This window comes from Nicotiana tabacum, chromosome 2 (genome assembly GCF_000715075.1).
Source record: "Nicotiana tabacum cultivar K326 chromosome 2, ASM71507v2, whole genome shotgun sequence".
Lineage (NCBI taxonomy): Eukaryota > Viridiplantae > Streptophyta > Magnoliopsida > Solanales > Solanaceae > Nicotiana > Nicotiana tabacum.
This window is the reverse complement of record NC_134081.1, coordinates 22,737,261-22,761,071: the sequence shown is the minus strand read 5'-3', so window position 1 is coordinate 22,761,071 and position 23,811 is coordinate 22,737,261. Positions and strand designations below refer to the sequence as shown.

The 23,811-nt window shown below is 36.7% G+C and overlaps 1 protein-coding gene and 1 pseudogene across 3 annotated transcripts; one reads left to right on the top strand and one right to left on the bottom strand.

The window, feature by feature from the left end:
• Positions 1-218: 218 nt before the first annotated feature.
• On the top strand, positions 219-15,897 carry LOC107810533 (uncharacterized; annotated as a pseudogene).
• A 339-nt stretch (positions 15,898-16,236) lies between these two features.
• LOC107810531 (uncharacterized) lies at positions 16,237-21,225 on the bottom strand. Of its 3 annotated transcripts, none has more exons than XM_075231736.1 (4): positions 21,016-21,223; positions 19,957-20,121; positions 16,926-19,268; positions 16,237-16,843 (listed from the first exon to the last, which is right to left on the bottom strand). In XM_075231736.1, the coding sequence occupies exons 3-4, from the start codon at positions 19,227-19,229 to the stop codon at positions 16,583-16,585; spliced, it is 2,565 nt and encodes an 854-aa protein (XP_075087837.1). In that variant the 5' UTR covers positions 19,230-19,268; positions 19,957-20,121; positions 21,016-21,223; the 3' UTR covers positions 16,237-16,582. The 3 variants fall into 3 exon arrangements, with proteins under 3 accessions (XP_075087837.1, XP_016490810.1, XP_016490809.1); XM_016635324.2 differs by having other exon boundaries at positions 20,030-20,121; XM_016635323.2 differs by lacking the exon at positions 19,957-20,121 and having other exon boundaries at positions 21,016-21,225.
• Between the last annotated feature and the right edge of the window lie 2,586 nt (positions 21,226-23,811).

Sequence of the window (23,811 nt, the reverse complement as noted above, 5' to 3'; positions counted from 1 at the left end):
ATTGCAACTTCAACTTTACATATGTATTACCTTCTAAAATATTTTCAACTAAAATATTGTTCAAACGCCTACCAATTTGAACCCAAGGTGCTTGTACTGGGCAGAAGCAGTGGGCGAGAGCCCAAATATGAAGAGAACCCAATTTATTGGGAGCCCATTACCATTTTAACACACCCCACCAAACCCTCGAGTTTCGTGTCTAGGCTTCTTATATTTCCATTGACCCCTCAAGTCAAAAAAAAAAACTGAGACCTCTTTCTCTTCACTCTTCGCTTCGATGTTGCACAGGTAAAGTTCAAAAGTTAAAAAAGAACAAAGTTAAAGCCCATGTTCTTTTTTCACTTGTATTTCTGTGAGATTTGGCTTTCTTTTTTAATCTTGATGAATTCTTGGCTTTTGTTAGTTGTTACAGGTACTGAAGCAGTTGATGACTTGAAACTGTAATTACAATGTGGTCAGCGTCGAATTTGCAAGCAATGTCGTTGAGACCTCGAATCATTCAACCCCACTTCTTCAATGACGTGAGTTTTTAGCCTTCCAATTCCCCCTCCTTTTGTTTTATGGCCCATTGATCTGTCTATGTGAACTTCAGGAAGTATAGTCAGTCACAAAAAAGAGTTACAGTTGGTGCAACAATTATCTTCACTTCAATCCTAATATCGAGTACTGTTTCATTCTATTACACAATAATGTGGGTAACTAATTTTTTTGAAAAAAAAACTACTAAACAGATTAAGAATTTTCCTAGAAAATAGTGTACCTAATTTGAACATACCAACATGTCTAAACCTTAATTTCTACTAGTTGGTATCGTCTATATGGATATTAGGTCATTCTGCTAGAGGATCCAATATTTAAACTTTATGGTTCGGGATTCTAAGATAACGACCTCAAGTAGAAGCAAACTATGGAATCAATACCGGTATTTAATATATATTTAAAAAGTAATGAACCACTTAATACAACATATGATTATAAATATTACCATTATAATTGTACTTGGCGAGTTGTCATGTTTTGAAAACGATCAAAGATCGTATTATTAAGTACACTTTTAAATACTTCATCCTCTATATAACAAATTGAACAATCATTAAAAAGTTCATCATGAATTCTGCTTTACAAGTCATTTTTTACGTATTTCATCAAAGAAAATGATTTTTCTACCATTATTGTAGCGATTGGTAAAATCAAATTAACACTTAGAATATGCAACATATTTCTTATGTTGTTACTTGTTTAAAAACGAGGTAGGAAGATATGGAAAAAAGTCGGTGAATTTTTCGCAAAAAATAATTTTAGAGATTGACATAACAATATAAAAAAGCTTAAAGCACATGTGAGTGAAGTGAATAGTGCTCATAGTAAGTGTTTCTAGATGATTTTAGATTTAATGAATCAAGCACAATCTATTCTAACTTCTTTTGACAAACAGTGTGAGAAGATTAAAAGTGAGTATCGAGGTTTGCTTGAATGCTTCAGTTATGTAGCAAGGTTTCTTTTAAAAGTAGGAATGCCTTTTTGAGGCCATGATTAGAGTGAACTTCAATAGAAAAAGACAACTTCTAGATCTCTTGAAGTGGTATGTGGATAGGAAGGAAGTTGTGATAAAAAAATGTTGTTAGAAACTGCTCCAGAAAAATAATATCATGATTTCTAAGTATCCAAGCATGGAAGTCCAATAGTTCTAGTAGAGTAAGCTAGAAGATGAACCCAAGGGAAGGGGAGAGATTGCTTCTTATAAAGAACTATGGTTGGCTCCTTGTGTTTGATTGTTTACCCATTGCATAAGATAAAAATAGGGTGCGTGCTTCGACATCTAAGTTTTACACGAGGAACCTCCTGCTCTTAAGGATATACTACGATATTTGATGGAATAGAAGGTCGGCCGCATAATTTATCCCTCTCGCTGAACGAACTTGACCTGCTCCTTTAGTTTAGGGCTATAGAGTTTACTTGCTTTTCACTAATGGCAGAATCATGAGCCTCATCACTCGACTCTAAACCAAATTAAAAACACTCGGCTATAGGATGACAATCCTTCACTCAAGAAGGGTAGGTTCCATATCGACAAGACCTCCTATCCTAGAAACCTCTCATTTCACACCAACTAACGAGGAACTTAATCACCAAGGTAGAGTTGTATAAAGATATTGTGAGTTCTTGTGCAAAAGAGCAATGCAAGCGATTATTAAGGACTTGAATGTTGATCGATTTGAGATTGGTTAATGAGTCTAAGCATATGTCTTATAAGTACATGACCCTTGTTCTGTTGTATGTTTATAAAAAGGGTGAACTTATTGAGAGATTCCTTTATATTGTTAATTCTAGAGATACATTTGCATGACCATTGAAAGAAGCAATCTATTCTTTGTTTCTGGATCATTCACTAAATCCATCTTAAATATGGGGATAAGTATGTTGGAGCTAGTAACATGCAAAGAGAAATTAATGATTTTAAAACTTTGATTAGAAATATAGCCCTTCAACATATTAAATACATTACTTTGCTCATTCATTGCAATTGACTTTTGTAGCTGTTGCAAAGAAACATTATGAAGTGAATCGATTTTGTAATATTCTTGCTAATGTTTTCAATATTGTTGGAGGTTCTTTTAATCGTAGGAAAATGCTTTGCGATGATCAAACATAAAATTAGAGGAATTACTAGTGTTTGGTGAAATTCATAAGTAAAGTAGATTAAATCAGGTGACACCCATTGGGATCTCATTTTATGACAGTGCATAAATTTATTCTCTTCAATTGTTCATGTATTTTGAGTTCTTACAAATGAATGATCAAATAATAATGAGAGATCCGTGGCAAATAATTTAATGGATGCGATAAGATCTATGACTTTGTGTATATGTTGCATTTGATGTTGAAATCATTGTCAATTACAAATAATTTGCATATGATTTTGCAAAGAAAAGATCAAGATATTGTAAGTGTTATGAAGCTTGTTGATTTCGCGAAGAGACAATTGCAATTTACGAGGGATTCTAAATGAGATTCTTTGGTAGAGGATGTCACTTTATTTTATGCCAAGCATGATATTGTGATATTCAAAATGGATAATAATTACGCTCTTGGAAAGTCGAAGCATAAGAACTCCAATATTAAATATCCGCATCATTTGCATGGAGAAGTTCTTAATGTTGTTATTGATTTGTAACTTTCGGAGCTTAACAATCGTTTTGATGAAGCGAATGCTACTTTACTTCTTGGTATGGCTAGTTTGAGTCTAGATCTACTTCTTGGTATAGTTAGTTTGAGTCTAATTTTTTTTTTTTTTTTTTTTTTGCAAATTATGATAAAGACAAGATTATGAAACTTGCTACGTATTAGCTAAACGAGTTTAATGTTTATAAATTTGAGAATCTTAGTTTTTGAGTTTGTTAACTATATTAACTATGTGCTAGTTGTTAACTCTGTTTTAAAAGGCGTTTCTGGGGCGAGCCCCGGGGCGAGGCGTACCAAAAACGCCCTGGGACGATGGTGTGGGACGAAAGTCTCAAGAGGCGTACGCCCCACAATTTGGGGCGTACGCCTGGGCGTTCGGGGAGTACGCCCGGGCGTTCGGGACGCGTTTTTTTAGTAAGAAGTAAGCCCCAGAGACTTTTTCAAATTAAAATAAAATTTGTTGAATTAGTCCTTCATATAATACCCAAATTCTCAAAAGTCAGTTTGGTAATTACTCAAAAGGTTTAAAAAGGAACTCAAAAGTATTAAATTTAAAAGTAAAGACCTTTTTTTATTGATTTAAGCCCTAATTCATGGTTTTCCCAATTTTTTATCTTGTCCGCTAGTCTGCTAATATCTCCCAAATGCAACGAATATTTAATTATTTTTGCAAATACAAAGAGAACTACATTTTTCTTCATAGCAGCAAATTCAAAGTTCAAATTGCAGGTTAATCATCCTTTTTGTTCCTCCATATAGAAAATTTTATTCTTTTAGACTCAAATTACTTGTGCTTGTAAGTAACGTATAATAGATTGTTTTGATTAGTTGTGGGGATGGAGCACACATATATATAGTTTTCTTCAATTTTTATGCAATTTTACCTGTTTATAAATATTAACTGTCATTATATTATTTTATAAAATATTAAAAATTAAATACCTATGGGGCTTACGCCCCGCGCCTCGGGGCTTATGCCCCGCTGAGGCATATGTAAAACGCCCCGCCTTACGCCCACGCCTTTTAAAACACTGGTTGTTAATATAAAGAAATGATTATCCGCTTTTCTCACATAGGATTAGGGTTAGGCATGGGTAAGAGAGGGGGGCCTTAGAGAAAGTGAAGAAAGTCGGCCTTTTTTCCGGGATCATGCATTTGTTATGGGCCAAGGAAATAGCCTCATCAAGTGAAGTTACATTATGGACCAAAATGAAGGTTTGAATATTTGGTTTAACGCCTGAAGTTAAACAATGCAAAGAGATATTGGCCTCGAAAAGACATAGTCTCAAATTAATGACCTTAAATTGGTCTTGATAGTCGGCAATTGGTCTTCATAGTCGCCAATTGAGAAAATTTGGCGAAGCTTAGCCAAACAGACTTTTGGACACTGTCGAGTCCGGCCTCACCTCCCTGTCCCCTCGAGTCTCGCCACCGAACTTACACTCTAAGTATTCTGTCTTAGTCCTACTCAACTTGAAACCTTTAGATTCCAGGTCTGCCTCCATACCTCTAATTGCGTGTTCACACTTTCTTGCGTCTCGTCAATCAATACAATATCATCTGCAAATAGCATGCACTATGGCACCTTCCTTTGGATGTGGCGCATCAGCACGTCCATCGTCAGAGCAAACAAAAAAGGGCTGAGTGCCGACTCCTGATGCAACCTAATCATAACCGGAAAATGATCTGAGTCTCCACCCACTGTCCTCACTCGGGTCTTTACTCCATCATACATGTCCTTAATCAACCTAACGTAGGCAACAGGTACACCTCTAGCCTCCAAACATCTACACAAAACCTCCCTCGAAACTTTATCGTACGCCTTTTCTAAGTCGATAAACACCATATGCAAGTCCTTTTTTCTCTCCCTATACTGCTCCATCAAGGTGGATGGCTTCTGTAGTCGAACGCCCCGGTATAAACCCAAACTGATTCTCGAAAATAGACACACTCCTCCTCATCATTTTTTCTACCACTCTCTCCCAGACTTTCATAGTATGACTAAGCAGCTTGATTCCCCGATAGTTATTGCAATTTTGGATATCACCCTTGTTCTTGTATACAGGAACCATCGTGCTCCACCTCCACTTTTCGGGCATCTTTTTTGTTCTAAAAATGACATTAAATAACCTAGTGAGTCGCTCCAAGCCTGCCTTGCCCGCACTCTTCCAAAACTCCACCGGGATTTCATCCGGCCCGGTCGCTTTGCCCCTACTCATCTTACGCATAGCCCCCTCAACTTCATCAACTCTAATCCGCCTACAATACCCGAAGTCACAACGACTCCCGGAGAGTTCCAAATCACCCAGTACAATGCTCTTGTCCCCCTCCTCGTTCAAGAGACTATGGAAGTAGGTCTGCCATCTCCGACGGATAAGCCCCTCATCCAACAAAACTCTACATTTTTCGTCCTTGATACACTTCACTTGGTCCAAGTCATGCGTCTTCCTTTCTCGAGCCTTGGCTAACTTGAACAACCTCTTATCCCCACCTCGGCCCTCGAGTTCCTCATACAAACGACTAAAAGCTGCAGTCTTAGCCGCCGTAACTGCTAGCTTTGCTCTTTCTTAGTCAACTTATAATGCTCCCTATTCGCCCTCTTCTCCTCATCGTCTACACTTTCCACTAACTTCAGATACGCTGCTTTCTTGGTTTCCACTTTTCCTTGCACCTCTCTATTCCACCACCAGTCTCCCTTGTGACTATCAGAGTAACCCTTTGAGACCCCTAATACCTCTCTCGCGGCTTCCCTAATGCACTGCGCAGTTGTGGTCCACATAGCGCTTGCATCCCCACTCCTCCTCCAAGCTTTCTCAGACTTGAGTACTTTTTGAACTTATGGTGTTTTCAACATTCCATTTGTCTTGAGCTCTCAGTTCAAATGATAGCTAAATATGACCCACTGTGGTTTTGAAAAGTGCAAGGAGGTTCGTTTTCAGAAACTGCAAAAGCTTCTGTAAACTTTTTCATTTGTTTTAATTAGTCAAACAGTTCTCTCTCCCAAATTATAATAAGCTCCCTATCTACTTCTAGTTTCATTCCTCCCTTTCACCATATGTTTGGCTTGTATGAATCCCCTTGCAATTTTTTCTCTTCTTCTAGTGCTCTTTGTTTTTCCATTTCCTTCGGACTATTGCATCAGTTCATTTTTTTTGACAAGTATATGGTATGAATTAGGTAAGTTTACTTTGAAAATCTTACTACTTTCTTTTAGTCTATAATTTAGTTATTATTTGTTTTAACTATGGAGCATTTTAATGCTACTGATAAGAGCCAGAGTTCTTAAGATAATGTACTTGGTCATGGAAAATCAGAGGATATTATAATAGATTCAAAATCAGGCATACTTTCTCGGCCTCCGAAAAAATGAAAAGGAACCAACCAAAAAGTCCCTCAAAAGAAAAGCAATGATCAAGGGTTAGAAGTTTGGTTTCATTTTACTAAAATTGAAGGAAGTAAATCAATTAAAGCTATATGTAATTAATGTAAAAATGATTGCCGCTTCGTGGCAAAATGACACTTTAGGCATGTAAAACCATATGACTCGATGTAAGTCACATCCTTTACGAAAGATAAAAAATTGAAAACCCATAACCGATTTTACCAACAAAGGTGAAAAGGTGATGGACCGGCAATCTTAAGGCCATTGAATGTTGAAGAAGTTAGAAACTCATTGGCCTCCATATTTATTATTGATGAATTTCCCTTTAAGATTGTAGAAGGAGAAGGTTTTCAGAGATATAGTGGAGCACTTGAATATAAGTTCATTGAATATAAGTTCATAATCTCTTCGATAAATACAGTTGTCAGGGATTATTACAACTTTATGTGAAAGACAAACCCAAATTGAAAAAAATAATTAAAAATCATCGGTTGTGCCTTACCACGAACACATGGACTTCAATTCGAATCCTATTTACATGTGTTTCATAATACACTAGATTGACGATGACCGATTATACTAAAAAAAGATTCTAATCTTTCAGTTCATTGACAACCATGAAAGAAGGATTGTTGGCAATTCTGTTGAGGAATGTTTGATTAATTGGAGAATTGAAGTGTTTCTACTGTGACATTAGATAGTGCAAGTTTCAATAATACTTGTCGTGATTGCTTAATGAAGCACATAAGTGGAAAGATCCAATTTTAAATAATAAAACATGCATATTAGATGTGCTGCTAGGCTTTGCAGCGAAAAGATAAGGCCATAATTAGAATTTGAAATGCAGTTTATGTGTTGAAGAGAAAATCTCTTATAACCATCTTGTTTGTCTTTGATATTGATACTAGATGGAATTCTGCATGTAAAATATTCGACCATGTTGAGAAATTTTAAAAAGTTTTTTTTAAAGATTTCCAAACTAGATGATCGAAATTATAAAAAGTACTTCGATGAAGGTTATGGTGAAATGGGAGATGAAAGTAAAGAGGTAACAAATAACAGAGAAAATGATCAAAAATTTTGTTGGACTTTCTAATAACAATGATGTTGGTAAGTTTTGTGAAGAAGTGAAAAATGGGAGTACGAAGTCTATGAATAAGAAAAAGGAGACAAGAAAAATATTATCTTAGAGAACTTTATTGTTCTTCCTCCCATCTTTTACTTCTTCACAAAAATTACTAACATTGTTATTAGAAAGTCCAAAATTCTTTTGATCATTTCATTTGTTATTTCTTACCTCATTCCTTTCGTCTCCCGCTCCATTATAACCTCATTTAAGGTACTTTTCATAATTTGGATCATCTAATTGCATCACAAAAGCTTTTTCAAATTTCTCAATACGTTTCAACATTTTATGTGAAAATTTATCTAGTATTAACATCAAGAGAAATAAGATGATTTTACATTTCTTGAACAGACAGTAGAATCGCACATAACTAATTGCATTTCAAATTCTTATTTTGCTCTATAATCATTCTTTTACAATTAAATTAACAATATGAACAACACATTTAACATGCATGTTATTGTCTAAAATTGAATCTTTTCACTTTACGCACTTATCAAGCAATCAAGATAAGTATAATTTAAACTTGCATTGTCTACTGTCACTGTAAAAGACACTTTCAATTCCTCAATTAGCCAAACACTTCTCAATGGAACTACCAATAATTCTTCTTGCATTGTTGTTAATGAGCTGAAAGTTTAAAATCCTCTTTTGGTATAACCAATCATCATCAATCAGTGTGTTGTGGAAAACACATATAATTAAATTTTGAATTGACGTCCAAGTGATCGTGGTAAGATACAAACGATGCTTTTTAATTATATTTTTAATTTGAATTTCTAACTCGTGTATCTATGTAAACAATCTCTTGCAATTGTATTTCTCGAAATAATTATGAATCTTATATTCAAGTGCTCCACTATATCTCTGAAAACCTTCTCCTTCTACAATCTTAAAGGGCAATTCATCAATAATAATCAGGACAGCCAATGCATTTCTAACTTCTTCTATAGTTAGTGGACTTAGTTTGCCAGTTTCTTTTCTATGAGTTAAGGTTTTTTGTTTTTCTTTCTTTTTTAAGAACTCATCAATGCATATCAGATGCATCCACATGCCTATTATGTCATTTCGCCCTAAAATGGCAAACGCTTTTCTTAGAATAGTTACATGTAGCTTTAAGTGGTTCACTTTCTTTAATTTTAGTAAAATGAAACCAAACTTCTGACGGTTGATCACTATTTCTTTTGAGGGGCATTTTGGTTGGTTCTTTTTCGTTTTTGAGGTGATCAGAGAGGTATACATGCTTTTGAATCTATTATAATATCCTCTATTTTGCCATGATTAGGTAGATTATTTTTTAAACTTCGGCTTTTCTTCGCAGCATTAGAATGCTCCATAGAAATGACATGTTAAAACCAGTGTTATCAAAGGCGCGCTTAAACCCTGAAGCGAGGCTCAAAACATGTTGAGCGCTTCGCCTCGCTTAGAGAGCACTTTAATGTTGTCATCAAGGCTCTAAGGCATACTTTTCCCTGCTAATGAGCGTAATCCGGAAGAGATGACACTAAACAATTGAGATTTCACTTTATCATAAATTTTCATCAATTTCTTTGTCTATATATTTGGTATTCATACTTGTATATATTAGTCTTGGACTACACATACATATTTGTAATATTTCTCTATTTGCGTCTTTCTTCATTAAATGCTTTATTTGCGTTTTGCGCTTAAAACCCTACCATACCTTAGAGTGTTTTTCGCTTTTCGCCTTTGATAACACTGGTTAAATGCTGATCTAGACATATTATTATTAACTAAAAGAAAGAAGTAAGGTTTTCAAAGTAAATTGACCTAATTCAAAACATATTTTTTTTATGATAAGTAAAAGTTATTATTAAAAATAGGCAAAATACATAAGTAGCCACCTAAACTATACACCAAATCCCTATTACACTTTCTGAGGACGAATATCATATTACACACGCAACCTTTCAAAATTTTGTCTAGTACACACTACTTTTTTCTCGACCAATTTTTCAAAATGTGTAATGTCATGCACCAATAACATTGTGACACGTGTTAATAATTTTTAAATAAAAAAAAATACTTAAATTTTTCTTGACCAGTTTCTCTTTCCTCGTGTCTTTCTCTTTCACAAGAAAACCAGAGGCACCATCATACTTCAATTCTTCTCTTTCTTTGAAGACCCACTTTCTTCATCATCTTTGTTCTTCTTTACAACTATTTCTCCTTACTCTAAAACTTTATCACCATTTTTTGGTTTCTAGGTTTTGTTTGTTTTGTTTGCTATGGAAACACCATTTTTACCGATGGGTGTTGCCACTGTAATAGTGGCCGGAAAATGGAGGTCACCGTCGTTTGCATCTTTTAACCAAACGAGATCAGATCTGAACGAAGAACCACCAACTTGCCGGAAAGATCTGAGAGCTCTACCTAGCCGGAGAAGATTGACCTCGTCGGCCATGAACTAACAGTGAAAGTAATGACCTGGAGGTCTCTGCGTTGCTTGAGGTCGTCGACGAGTTACAGCCGAGATCTACTTAAAGGAGATGAAAGGGGAGGCGTGGGAGAGAAAAGTGAGCTGTGGTTGTTGCCGGATTCTCAGGACGGCAAGGGCTCCAAATGGGGAAGAAGGGCCGAGACATTTTTTTTTCTTTTAACTAATAAAATAATTTAAGAAAATTAAGGAGAAAAAAATAAGATTTAGACACGTGTACTTATATAAGGATTTGGACAGATAATGCATAGGTTTCACGCGCTCAGGTTTTTTTGTTAACGGAAAAGGGTATGCTTTATTGTTCAATCATGTCCCCCATTATACTTTCCGTTCAGATTTACCCCTGCCGTCCATCAAAGTTCTAAATATGCCCCTATTTTAACGGCTGAGACACGTGGCGCATTCTAAAAGAATGAACCAATCCAACTCAAAAAATAACCTAACCCGATCCATTACCCGACCCATTCCCCAACTCACTCCTCTCCAATTCACTCTTACTTTCCCCCCAATTCTTCACATCAAGATCAAAACGTTACTAATTTCAGATCTCAAAATATCACTATTGAGCTCCTAGTTAGAAAAGAGAATTGGATATTGCTAAAAATTATGTTCTAAAGAATGAGTCACATGATAAAGTTGAAATCTTGAAAAGTCCCTTGAAGCCTTCTGTAAATAAGTTAGCAATAGCACCCATACCTTCTTCCAGATCGAATCAATAATTATCAGCTGTAAAGAATCAGCCACAAAGTAAAGATTTTGGTGATAAAGTTAGTCATGAAGGCAAAACAGAGCAAGAATTCAGTACCAAAATCAGAGGAAATTACTAAATGGGTGTGCTAGAATTGGCAAGTATAGGTGGTTGAGGTGTTTTTTCGGTCAAGCGGTGGTGGCAGCTCCGCCGGAACTGCCACCGTTTGAGCACCACCTGACACCATATAAAGGGCCTTTGACAAATAAAGTGTTGGAGAAATGAAAGAAATTTTTGGGTCGTTCTCTCTTCTGCTATTACACAAAATCAGTAACTATTTTTCTTACAACAACAACAACCCAGCAGTAACTATTTTTCTTCTTTTAATTGATTACACATTACTTCCATATTTTCTTGGTTTTGAGATGATTAGTGGATTTTAAAGTATTTGAATCAACAAATTGAGTTGTGTGGGTTACTTTTGAGGAAAAAGCGTAAAGAAAGAAGAGGAACGGAGATATGTTTCTCTGTACGTAAATTTGATGATCAAGATTTGATTTTCAATATTTTGGAATGTGTATTTGCTCGAGTTTCATCATTTTGATATTTATCATTGAAATGAGTCCAAGTTCTGTGTGAGTTGGGAATGGGTGTCGTGTGAGTTGGGAATGGGTGTCGGGTAATGGGTTGAATTAAGGGGCGGGTTTTAAAATTGGGGATGAGTCTTTTGTTCAAAATGTGCCACGTGTCTCAGCCGTTAAAATAGGGGCAAATTTAGAATTTTGATGGACGGTATGGGTAAATCTAAACGGAAAGTATAACGGAGGACATGATTCAACAATAAAGCAAAGTAGAGGGGTATATCAGGCCCTTTTCCGTTTTGTTAAACACATGCGTGCCATCTGGCATAAGTAGTTTATACTAGACACAATTTTAAAAGGTTGCATATGTTATATGATATTCGTTCTCAGAAAGTGTGTAACAGGAATTTGGTATATAGTTAAGGTGGCTACCTATATATTTTGCAAAAGTAAACTCAGTATCAAGAAGGTACTGAAGCAAAGTACGACAAAGGTAGATAAGAATCCTCTAAAGCTGTAAGGATTCCATAAAACCCAGCATAAGTTACATCGGGATCATTCGAACATTCAGCGTTGCACCAACTTTTTAAACTATGAATGCATCTATACCGCAGAAGCAGAAAATTCTCTTCCTTCCCTTCGTAACATCTTCCATTCCTCTAGAGCCAAACATTCCAAAATATGCAAAGAGGAATTCTCCTCCAAATCTTCTTCTTCTTCTTCTTCTTCACTTTCTTCATCCTCTGACTTTGCCAACTGCTTACCACTTGTTTCACATGTGCTGGAATGACCAGTTGAATCCCATACAAGTTAAGAAACATACACCAAACCTAACATACAAATTTGCAGTGTAATAGAAAAAATTTACTGTCTCGCCATTTTCTAAACTAAGTTGCTATTCTCAGCAGAGAGGCATTTAATAAAGACGAGGTTTCCACAATTTGCTACCACCGTGTCCTTTTATAGGTTTTCATATATGTCCTAGTTGGCTTGTCACACCATTTTATTGTGTTCAAACAGATACCCCAAAGTTGGATTCTCCTGAAATATCAGTAAAATTAAATACACTTCCATAGAACCTTCTGAAAGTCAAATTTCAACCCTGCAAGCTCCATGTCTCAACCATAGCAGCTTGAGGTTGCTGCATTATGGAAGTGTTGTAGAGGAAGAGGACAGAATAGCATGGGAAAGAGATAGCAGGGGAATTTATACTGTGAAGTCAGCTTATAGTTTTCAATGGACCTTGGAACTGGAAGCACATATGGGAGGTCAAGATACCTTTTAAAGTGGCATGCTTTTGTTGGCTAGTGGTTAAGGAGGCTGTTTTGACCATGATAGTTTGACAAGGAGTGGAATGCAACTATGCTCTAAATGTTTTTTGTGTGGCAATGAGATTGAAACAAATAGCCACCTCTTCTTACATTGTAAAGTGACCAGCAAGTTGTATTTATTCATGAGTATGAAAGAATTAAACTAGACAGTACCAGCTGCAGAAATGATATAATGCTGGAATGATCCAAGTATCCAACTGAGGCAGAAGAAATGGTAGAGCATTGTCCCAGCTTGTATTTGGTGGACAATATGGATGGAAAGGAACTCTAGATGCTTTGAGGATAGATTTAGTTCTGAATAGAAGATCAAGACGAATAGTTTATTTTTGTTTCATTTTTTGTGTAAAGAAGCCCTTGTAGAAGATGTTGAGTCTATAGTGGACATCATTGGGCCCTGTAACTATCACAAGACTATGTTTTTGCTCTTATTGGAGGGTTTTGTAACTTTTTGTAATCTCTTAGCAGTTAGCACAATCTTTGTGATAAGGGTTACTTATCTTACATATAAAATATGTTACCTTCTCCACACACACAAAAAAAAAGAATTAAATACACTTCCAGCCAAATCTCCTAATTTGAATCTGCCATTGTATTTCATTACAGGGATGAATTTTAATCCAGATTATTTGAACAGTCGAACAAACTTTACTATCTCTGTTGATCCTTTGAAAAGATATAAATTTGATTGACTCAAATATCACAAAACATAAAAGGGGAAGAAAAAGAAGAGTAGGACTGAAAGCGCACCTTTGTGCAATTGCTGTTTTGTTTCAGCAGCAGTAAAGTTAGGTCACACACTCTAGTAATAAGCACAAATAATGTGTAGTACTTTGTTTCAACAGTGGTAGGGTAGATTTGGGTATTACTGATAATCCACCCCAAGATCAAGGGTCAAATTTTTTAATGCTTTCTATTTTAAAACTAAACATATAACCATAATTTTTACTTATAAATTTATTCGGTTTGGTATTTTTTATAAAATCGAAAATCTACCCTAGTTATTTGGTAGGTTTATAAACTTACAGTTTCATTAAAAAGAATTTAACTATCGGTTCGGTTCGGTCAGTTTTCAAAATTATTTTGATACCCCTACTTGCAGTTGTATCCAACTTTGTAACTTATGTGGTTTCAATCTGTTTATTACTGCTGTTCTGCTCTAATTTGTTTTATCCTATTGCATTACCTGCAGACTTTCAAGATGCATTTCACCTTTATTCTTTGACTTCAAATGTAGGGATGCACTGAGTTCAGACAGCACATTATTTTAGGTTGGTCCAGCATCAACCGAGTCAAGATCAACCATTACCTTGCTTCACCTCTCCAGATGCAATGTTGTGCAATTTTAGATGGCAGATCTAAAATAGGGTCTGATAATTTTCCTGGAGATAGTGCTTTTGATGCGAAAACTAGAATTTTCAGTAAGTTGACTGATTTGAATATATCTGAAAACATATGATTTGCCTCTCATAGGATGAAAAAGTAGTTAAATTGACGTACAATTGATGAATGCATAAAGTTCTTTATCTTGTATATCCCATCATTTTTATCCTGCTGACTTGGAAGAGAGGAATGCATATCGAAGATTAATCCATCAGACTCCAACTAGCTTGGGATTGAGGTGTAGTTTATGTTATTATTTCTTGGGACTACTAGAATGCTACTCGAATGTACTTTTTGTTGATTTTTCTGTGCTGCTTTAAAAGTTCGTGTGTTTGGAATTATTTGGTGGTGATATGTAATTAGCTTCATTCTTTTGATGAACTTATATTATGTTACAATTTTGGCTGGACCATATGGTTTAATTTGCATTTCATTTTGGGATGTGGTGTTATGGATCTGTTGATGGTTTGATTCATATTTTAGTAAGCTAGCAGTTTAATGTACAATGCTGTGTGGTTTTGGAATTGGAAACAGTATGGTCTTCCCTTGAGAGATCAGTTGCTTTTGAATTTGATCCCTTGTTCATTGCTATTTGGACCTGTACTTAAGTTGAAGCTGAACATTAATTAATTAGGAGAGATTTGGTTTCCAGAGTTGGATAAAAGGTGCATCTAAGAAAAAGAACTTGGCCTTTTCGCGGATTTGATATGTTTTACGGGAAGAAATCGTTGTAAAATCTTCCTCATGTAAATAACCTATGCTTTCAGAAAGCATTTGTATATTGACTCCTCCTAGTGACAGCTTGTAGTTGTATCTCTCGATTCTTGTCATTTCCAAGTTCCAAAGTGTAAACTTTTGTCCATCATTTTTACCGGTCAGTGTTTTGGACAAGTCTTCAAATAGGTACTGCATGTAGCATGTCAGATTAACATCTATTTCTCTCTCGTTCTTCTTTAGCCTTCTGTTTGAATTACATTAGATTTCTCCTCTTAAGCTAAATGGTCTAATTGTGTATTTATCCAGAGCAGCACCTTTTAGGCAAGCATCCCGTTCATTATCTTTGGGACGATGCCAAGTCACAAGTGAGGATTCAGAAGGAACTCTGAGTGGTGAAAGCATCTTGCAAAATGAAGAAACATTGTTTCGAGATTTAAAGACTGCTATTAATGAGGAGAACAGCAAAACTCAGGGATAGCCTCCGGCTTCTCCAGGAGAACAGTAAAGCAGCTTTACTAGCAACAAATGCTCGATTTTACAATGCTTTCAGGACTGGGGATTTAGCTTCTATGCAAGGCCTATGGTCGAGGGGTGAGAATACATGCATCGTGCACCCAGGCGTGAGTGGCATATCTGGTTATGATCTTGTAATGGGAAGCTGGGAGTTTGTGTGGGCAGAATATGATTTCTCACTTGATATAGAGATAAGGGATGTCCAAGTTCATGTTAGAGGCGATATTGGGTACATTACATGCATTGAAATGGTGAAGACAAAGGACAGCAGCTGGGGAAAACAGTTCGCGACTAATGTGTTTGAGAAGGTTGATGGGCAATGGTTCGTCTGTCTTCACCATGCCTCGTATATTGACCTGTAAATTGTGAACGAGAAAGCTGTTTGAGGGAGTTGAAATCGTATATTGTCATAAGTTTTGTAACCTATTAGGCTATTATTAACGAGACAAACTACTAGTATAATCAGATTAAAGAGGAATGTTTGAAAGCTTTTACCATGACTTGGCTATGAGGCAAGCAACGAGATAGATCTTTTCCCCTTCTGAATTTATAACAAACATCTGATTTCATTCTGTACAAAATTTCCCTCTTCTATTCTGTTCAGGTGTACATTTCTTTTTTGTATTTTTTAGTAACTCTCCCACTTTGGATTTTGTCTCGGCTGACGGCTGGGATTTGAATCCCAATCTTCTATAATTTCCATCAATATCAGCATAAAAAAATTTAGTTTTCGAGTTATAGGATTTTGATACAGAAACAACAAAGCTTGAGATCCTGGGAAAAGAACATCAAGATAATTCTTTAAATAGGTCTCTGGAGTGTAAATGTGTTGGAATGATGCACAGCAACATCAACATAATATATAGGCATAAGTCTCTAGTTTAACGAGTTTCAGAAACCTCAATAACAGTAAGACTGTCAACATTACCTTTGATAAAAACAAAGGAAGCGGAATCCAGACACTGTATATTTAAAGAGTTCTACTTTCTCTATAGCCTTTTCCACCGAGTTCATTCTACTATACCTTGCGGCATTGACATTATTTCCTAAATATAAGAGAGAATTTACAGCTGATCAAAGACGTACAAAATGAGAGGTAGAAGATGACTTATTCGAACCACAGATTCTCAGTGAGTTGCAGTTGAGAACATGCTATGATCAAGTAGCTAAAATAATCTGGTTAAAGTGATTCTTGCTTCATCAGTTTCCTTTTCATCATATACCTAGATCCTTCCAACAGGTGACGGAGGTGGAGATGACACATATCTTTGAGGGACTTGTGCTTGGACAGTGGTTGAAGTCTTCATCGCCTTCTGTCCTAGAGATCCAATTTGGAAGATATCAGCTAGTTTGTGACTAGTCAGGGCCGAGACACAGATGGAGAATGCCTCTAACAAAGGAACCGATGAATCAAATTCAACAGAGTACAGTCCATTCTTGAGTGGTGCCATGCTGAAGATAGGCTTGCTCCTCTGATCCCCTCCCTGTGAAGACCAAATGTTATTGAAGCCTCATCAAGAGAAGCATTAAACGAAGTGATAGTTAATGAATAACACAAACAAGTACCTGAATGAAAAGGTTTAGAAAATCTTGGTTCCTGCAGTTCTTGTCCTGTTCAAGTACTTTTAGCTTGCAACCGACATCCCACCCTCCGCAATCACATACTCCACCAGATCTCCATCGTTCAAGCAATGAGGAAGGAGCTCCATCATTTGGCAAGCTATGTGTACCGCCAGGAAGAATGACTACAACGTCACCACATGTCTTGCTTTCTCCTGCTTCACAGGTCTCTCCAGGTAAATGCTGCATACCTTGTTTGTATTGATCAAATGGTGTATCTGCACCAATTTGGTTTTGACTTGAGTTCATAACGACAATGGCGGCCAGCTCTCTTTTTTGAGAAGAATCAGGCACTTGCTTGTCCACTCGTCCAGAATCAATGCTATACAAGACAGATTCCCTTCGCACAGATATGTTTTTGTGGTCATTTATACTTGAATTCAGAACTTTGGAACTAGAAATCTCCATCTGACCGATCACTTTATAACCAAAGCCAGCACTTTTCTCTTTTGGTCCCTGGCTCATCCAACCCCCACTCTTCCTTTTAATTTCATGGACTGCATAGAAAGCATAAACCAAGCTACTTCCACCCTTCCCATATGTTGGTAACTTCTTTACAGCTGCAGCAAGAATACCACCATCATCGTCAACCACAAGTTTAAAAAATGGAACTCCATCCTTAAGTGTAAGCTGCAGAAGAGCCTGAAGAGTTGAGGGCTGATGCTTTTTCATACGAACGTGCTTACTGTGGTTAGTGGGCAAAGTATTGCCATTTGAGTTTCCATTAGGAGGCGGACAAGTCTCAGCTGAATGCATCCCCTTAGGCCTCAGCAGTGGGTCTAGGAGTCTTCTCAAAGGGCTAGATCTCCCTCTGACACCAGCATTTGGCTTCTCTAGATTACTGGTATTCACACTGGAAGAAGCTCCAACGGGGCCAGACTTCGGGATGCTATTTGTACTATTCGATGGTGAAACAGCCGAGGTCTCCTTAAAACTGAAACTTCTGCTCATTCGACTAAGACTGAAGCTAAATCTCTTATTAGGGGACGGATGTCTTCCCTTTGCCACTGGCTGCTCTGCAGTGTCCAAATCCTTTCTCTGTGAAGTCTCAGCTGGGACTCCCAATTCTGCATCACATTTATGGTGATTCAGATATTTGGCATCAAATGAAGAGCGTGTAGTTATCCTCTCATTTTGACATGGGGATGAGCATAAATCTGACTTTATGCCTCGAGCATTAGGCAATTGGTGTTGCTTCACATGAGACTCTGTATTCGTTGCAGAGCTAGCGGGCAGAGGACACGAATGCGGAACAGCACACAGTTCACTAGAGTAGGACTCCAGAGAAGAACAGTCAGAAAATCTGGTCCTCATCACCTCAGCTGGTTGCTCATCAAAAGATTTTCGGGATTCTGAGAATTGAGAGTCCTCCATACTTGTTTCTGAACGATGTTTCGGAACCAATAGAACGATATTCTTGGGTTCAGCAGTGCAATTTTGGGTAGTAAGATTGACTTCGTTGTCGAATTTGATCTCTCTTTTGGGAATGTTGACATTCTTAATCTGTACCGAGGATAAATCTTCACTGCCCATGTATTTACCAATATTTAGCTCGGAATTGCGCCTGTGAGATGGTATCTCCTTCCTAAGACATTGTTTCTGCTTCCCATGCTTTGTTGGGCACCGAGAAGTTTGCAAATCCTGGGTCTGCATAAACTCTGATTGGGATCGCTGGACAGGTTCTGCAAACTTTTGTTCAGAAGACGAACCACCCGGTGATGGCATTTGCTTTCTCTGAGAAGGCATGCCATATGCAGTGGGAGGCCTTCCAGCAACAAATGGAGAACTAACTGATAACGTTTTACGATGACACTTTGCAGGCATACGTTCATTATACTTCCATTTCTCCAGACGCTCCCAATCAAGGACTCCAAAATTCAAAGCCTTCCCTTGAATATTCTTTCCCTTTTCTGCATGCTGCAGATAACCTGGCAAATTGGACATGTACTTGACAAGCTCGTCATCTTTGTTTTCCTTACTCCCAAACGAATTGTCGGAACAGGTCAACTGTATAACATTTTGCTTGACCGTCTTGCTTGAGTCATGATGCCTGTTAATGTATGGTTTATCGACTGTGTTTTCGACTTTATACTTGTCTCTGGACTTTGAACTTCGATTTGCTCGGGATGATTTGATCTCTTCTTCAGCTCCAGCACTGGAGCTTTCATGATGACGTGTAGTTTCTAGTCTGTGCCCCATTCTCAAAATAGGCTTCACCGGCTCATTATTTGATTTCACTTCACATGGCATAAAGTCTCATACTCCTGCCTTGTTATCTAAGTAATATTCCTGAAACAATGTTGTAAAATAAAAATCACAACAGAGATATGTTACAGGATCCACTGCTCATGTATCACTATGAAAGGATTTGAAGGATATGCCCAACCACAAGGACTTCTATAGAAAACAATTGCACGAAATATCTATTAAAACAAGAGCTCCTAAAAAAAACATCTATCCTACTTCTTGAACTAGTATGTAATCATTCAGGCCTAACAAAGCAACACTCCTAGTGGAGTTGGGTGTTTGACAGAAAACAGCAGCTTCGTAAAGAGTTAACGCATTGTGCCAAGTATGCTGAGTAATGACTCTAAACTGAATATAGAATTAAAATTTTAGAAGACCAATATACTAAATGCTTTAAATCAGTGGTCGATATCTTTTTATAGTAGTATGCAATCAACGCTTTTGCTTATTTAGAATAGGTAATTAGCCAACTGTGTGAGCTATACCAGCAAGTCACAGTAAGCAGATTGGCAAAGAGTACAGGGGGCAGTAATATGATTAAACCATTTCATATTCACAAAGCATGGATTTGAACTTAAAGCAAACTGGACAAGTAATGGATTGGCAGAAATGAGAGAATTTCAGCAAGTGCAAAGTTCATATTACTGCACCCTGTGCACGAAGCACCGTGCGTTTACGCAGGGTCCAGAGAAGGGCTGCACCCCAATGGAGTGTGATGTAGGCAACCTACCCTGATGCAAGCATCAGCGGCTGATTCCACGGCTTGAACCCGTGACTTATAGGTCACATGGAGACAACTTTACCTTTGCTCCAAGGCTCCCCTTCAGCCTTCTAAGAAGTGACACAAAAGATTTGTTACAAAAGCAGTTACACAGCTGTAGTTTCCAGGACAGATCTGTATATAATTTAGTGAAAAGAATCAGAATTGAAAACCAGAAATATGGGCTTTCCATAAACTTGTGTTGCTATAAAGACTTCCATAGTTCCATTCATATCCAAACTTATTAGACTAAAACCAGCAAAAAGCATTTGATTGGAAACCCAATAAGACATATTTTCTTCACATGAAAAGGCATGCCTGTAGATAACCTGACAAAAGTGAAAATCAAATCCTAATTGGACAAAAAGCATCAAAATATCATCTTTTTCTGACTCTTCAATCACAAGATTCTGTACACAAAGCCACATATTACAAACACCTTAATGATGAACAGATTGGACACCTCTTACCCAACTGGACCCAAAGTGTTATGAATCTATTTCTTTGAGAGCCGATAATCAGAAGTATTAATATGGTTGAATGAAATTAAAACCAGACTCACAGATCCAGCTAAATGGAGCTCATTCCAAGAATTAAACATAGTCAAAATAGCTAAAAAGAACACCTAAGACCTTCACTCACATTACTCATAACATTACTGTGCAAAGATTTATTACAAAAAAGGGCTATTCTATCTCATTCCATTGAAAAAATATCAAGAAAATGCAGACCCATAACACAAAATTAATAAAATCTCATATCAAGATTTAGAGTGGTAAAATAGAAAGAAAAATAATTTCAAGATAAATGCAGACCCATAACACAATACTCATTGAAACCCCATTTCAAGATTTTCAGTGGTAAAACAAGTAAATCAGATTTAGAGTAGTAAAAAAAGAAAGAAAATAAATTTCAACAAAAATTGCAGACCAGAACACAATAATCATTGAAACCCCATTTCAAGATTTAGAGTGGTAAAAAAGGAAAAAAAGAAAAGAAAGGGGAACTTGCAGAAATGAATGTACTTACATTAAACGCAAAGAAAGGTATAGCTGAGAGTTCCAAAAGCCAAAAGAAAATCTTCTTGGAATAGAGCATGTAACGTTTTCTTGAAAACCGGAGGAGTAAAAAAGAGAACTGAGAGTAATACTCCAAAAGCTGATAAGTATACGTATAGACAGAGACAGAGACAGAGAGAGAGAGAGAATCCCCGCGAAAAACTGCACTACATTACTGATTATAATGAGAGAGAGAGGGGGGGGCGTTTCGTTTTCAATCGAACGGTGAAAAGTGGAAGTGGGCCAAGAGATAAATGGTCGCGTCAAGTAGGAGGAGTGGCCGTGTGGGTCCTATAGTTGTTGGGGCCCATTTATTTGACATGATTTCAACGTCTCGAATCCCAAGGCCCAGAGATTCCTGATATCAGTGGGCCTTCTTCTCATCGTTGGATTGGATTGGATATCTGAGGTTCCACAACGTGAACTCTTTTTAGAACTATTCATTCTTAATTTTGTCTTGTTTTCTTTTTTCTTTTAAGAAATATATTCCTACTAAAGAATATTTGGGAAAAAGACTAACTAATTATAGGAATTTTCTTTTTCATTATAAAGGAGTATAAGATATTAGTGGCCAAGAGACGTGTACAAGAGCTCTATTTTCTGTAAAAATTAATGAAATTCGGTGTTTATACCAAATCGATATATTGCGACTAAGAAATAAGTTAGGTAAAAATACACATTAATTAATCATAATTAGGTAATAAAAGAATAGGGAAAAGGCACATGTCATATTATTATCTGTTTGGTGTCGATAGGGTTTTAACCTACTTCTCTATCTTAAATTGTTTTGCTTTTTCTGTTTTTCAATTGTTAATTTGACCAATTTTTCATGCAGATATTAAAGTTTTGTGACACTCTAAGTAGCATAGAGTATCAATGGAAGAAATATCAAGGTATACTAAAACAACTACTATGTTATAAGTTGGTGGTTAACAGGACAAAGTTGGTAAAGAATAAACTAACTTACAAGTTATATCTTCCTTAACGTTCACAAAACAAGGCACCAAATACTCATAATTAATGACTTGGTGCAAAAACAAGAAATAGTCAATTAAGGGGAATGAAGAAAAAACAAATTAAATCTTGCAATGTACTATATGATTTTTTCTTATATTATTATTTATTTATTTATTCCCTTCCCTAGCTGAAAGGGTACCTTATTTGTCTACAAGTCCATTGAATTAGTTTGACAAGAAGCTTTATGGACAGTGTGTGGATGAATTGTTGAAAGAAGGGGCTTACATTGTTTTATTCATTTGTCTATTTACTTTGTAAACATAGAGAAAGAACGACATTTTTATAGTCATACTGAAGGTGAATTCAGGTGGCTCTTTTGGACTTTTTGGCATTAGAGGTTGAAAAAATGTCCCAAATACAATTCTTTTCATGTGTTAGAATTAGTCTTAGATTAGCCATTTGCACGATCTTTCATGTTAAATATCCAAATGTGGGGCTCCTTCCTATTTCTTCCTCATCGTCATTATTTTTATTGAAGGGGAGTGTAACGACCCGATCGATCATTTTGTGTAATTGCGATATGTTATCCCTTTTTATGCTTCACACGCGTATGTTCATGATTTTATGACTTGTGGGATCGGTTAGTTTCGTTTCGAGAAGCTTTCGGGTTGATTTGGATCCTTTGATTCTTGACTTAGATGTTTAAATTAGAAAATATTGACCAAACTTTGATTTTTGTGAAAACGACCTCCGAACTGTGTTTTGATGGCTCTGATAGCTCCGTATTGTGATTTCGGATTCGTGTTATGCCCGGAATTGATTTTGGACGTCTGTAGGTTGATTTATGTTGATTTGGAGAATTTTGACAATTTGAAGTTGAAACGTTTGACCGTAGGTTGACTTTTAGCTACCGAGATTGGAATTTGATTTTTGGGACTTAGAATAGGTCTGTTATGATATTTAGAACTTGTCTCCAAAATTTGGTGTCATTTGGAGTTGGTTTGATAAGATTTGGACGTTTAGTTGTAATTCTAGAAATTTTGAACTTTAATTTGAAATTCATGTGTTTTAGTGTTCAATTTATAGTTTTAGATGTTATTTTTGTGTTTTGATCGCGCGAGCAAGTTCATATGATGTTTCTAGACTTGTGTGGATGTTTGCTTTGCAGCCCCGGGGGTTCAGATGAGTTTTATATATGTTTCCGAATGGTCTTGGACTGAAATTGAACTGCTGGTGTTGCTGGTGCTCGGGTATCGCAATTGCAAGCACGAGCATCGTAATTACGAAGGTAGCAGTGCGGGCTCAGATGTCGCAATGCAACTTCCTCTTTGCAGTTGCGATATCTGTCAGATTTTGCCTTAGTTCGCATTTGCGAACATTTGTTCGCTTTTGCGAAGTTCCCAACTTCGCAATTGCGAAGCCTTTTCTCGCAAATGCAATGATGACATAGGCTATCACGGTTCGCAAATACGAACCCTATATTGCAAATGCGACATTTGCAGTTGGTACAAAGAGCTGGGAGACGGGATTTTCGAAAATATTCTCTCATTTTTTAAACCCTAGACTCGGTAGGAGGCGATTTGGAGAGGGAATTTTCATCTACAAAACTTGGGTAAGTGATTCTAATATATTTCTAATCATATTCCATCAACATATCTCATATTTGAACATAAAAAATCATGTGAATCGAAGGAAAAATTTGTGAAACTTTGTCAAGTTTTTGAAAAATAAGAAATTGACTTTTGAGAGTCGATTTGGACTCGAATTTTGAAACTAATCACATATATGAACTCGTGGTCATGGGTAGTCG

Coding starts and splice junctions, on each gene's coding strand:
- LOC107810531 (XM_016635323.2), bottom strand. CDS start 19,229: ATGCCATGTGAAGTGAAATCAAATAATGAGCCGGTGAAGCCTATTTTG. Junction 16,844..16,925: donor TTCTAAACCTTTTCATTCAG/GTACTTGTTTGT, acceptor TGGTCTTCACAG/GGAGGGGATCAGAGGAGCAA.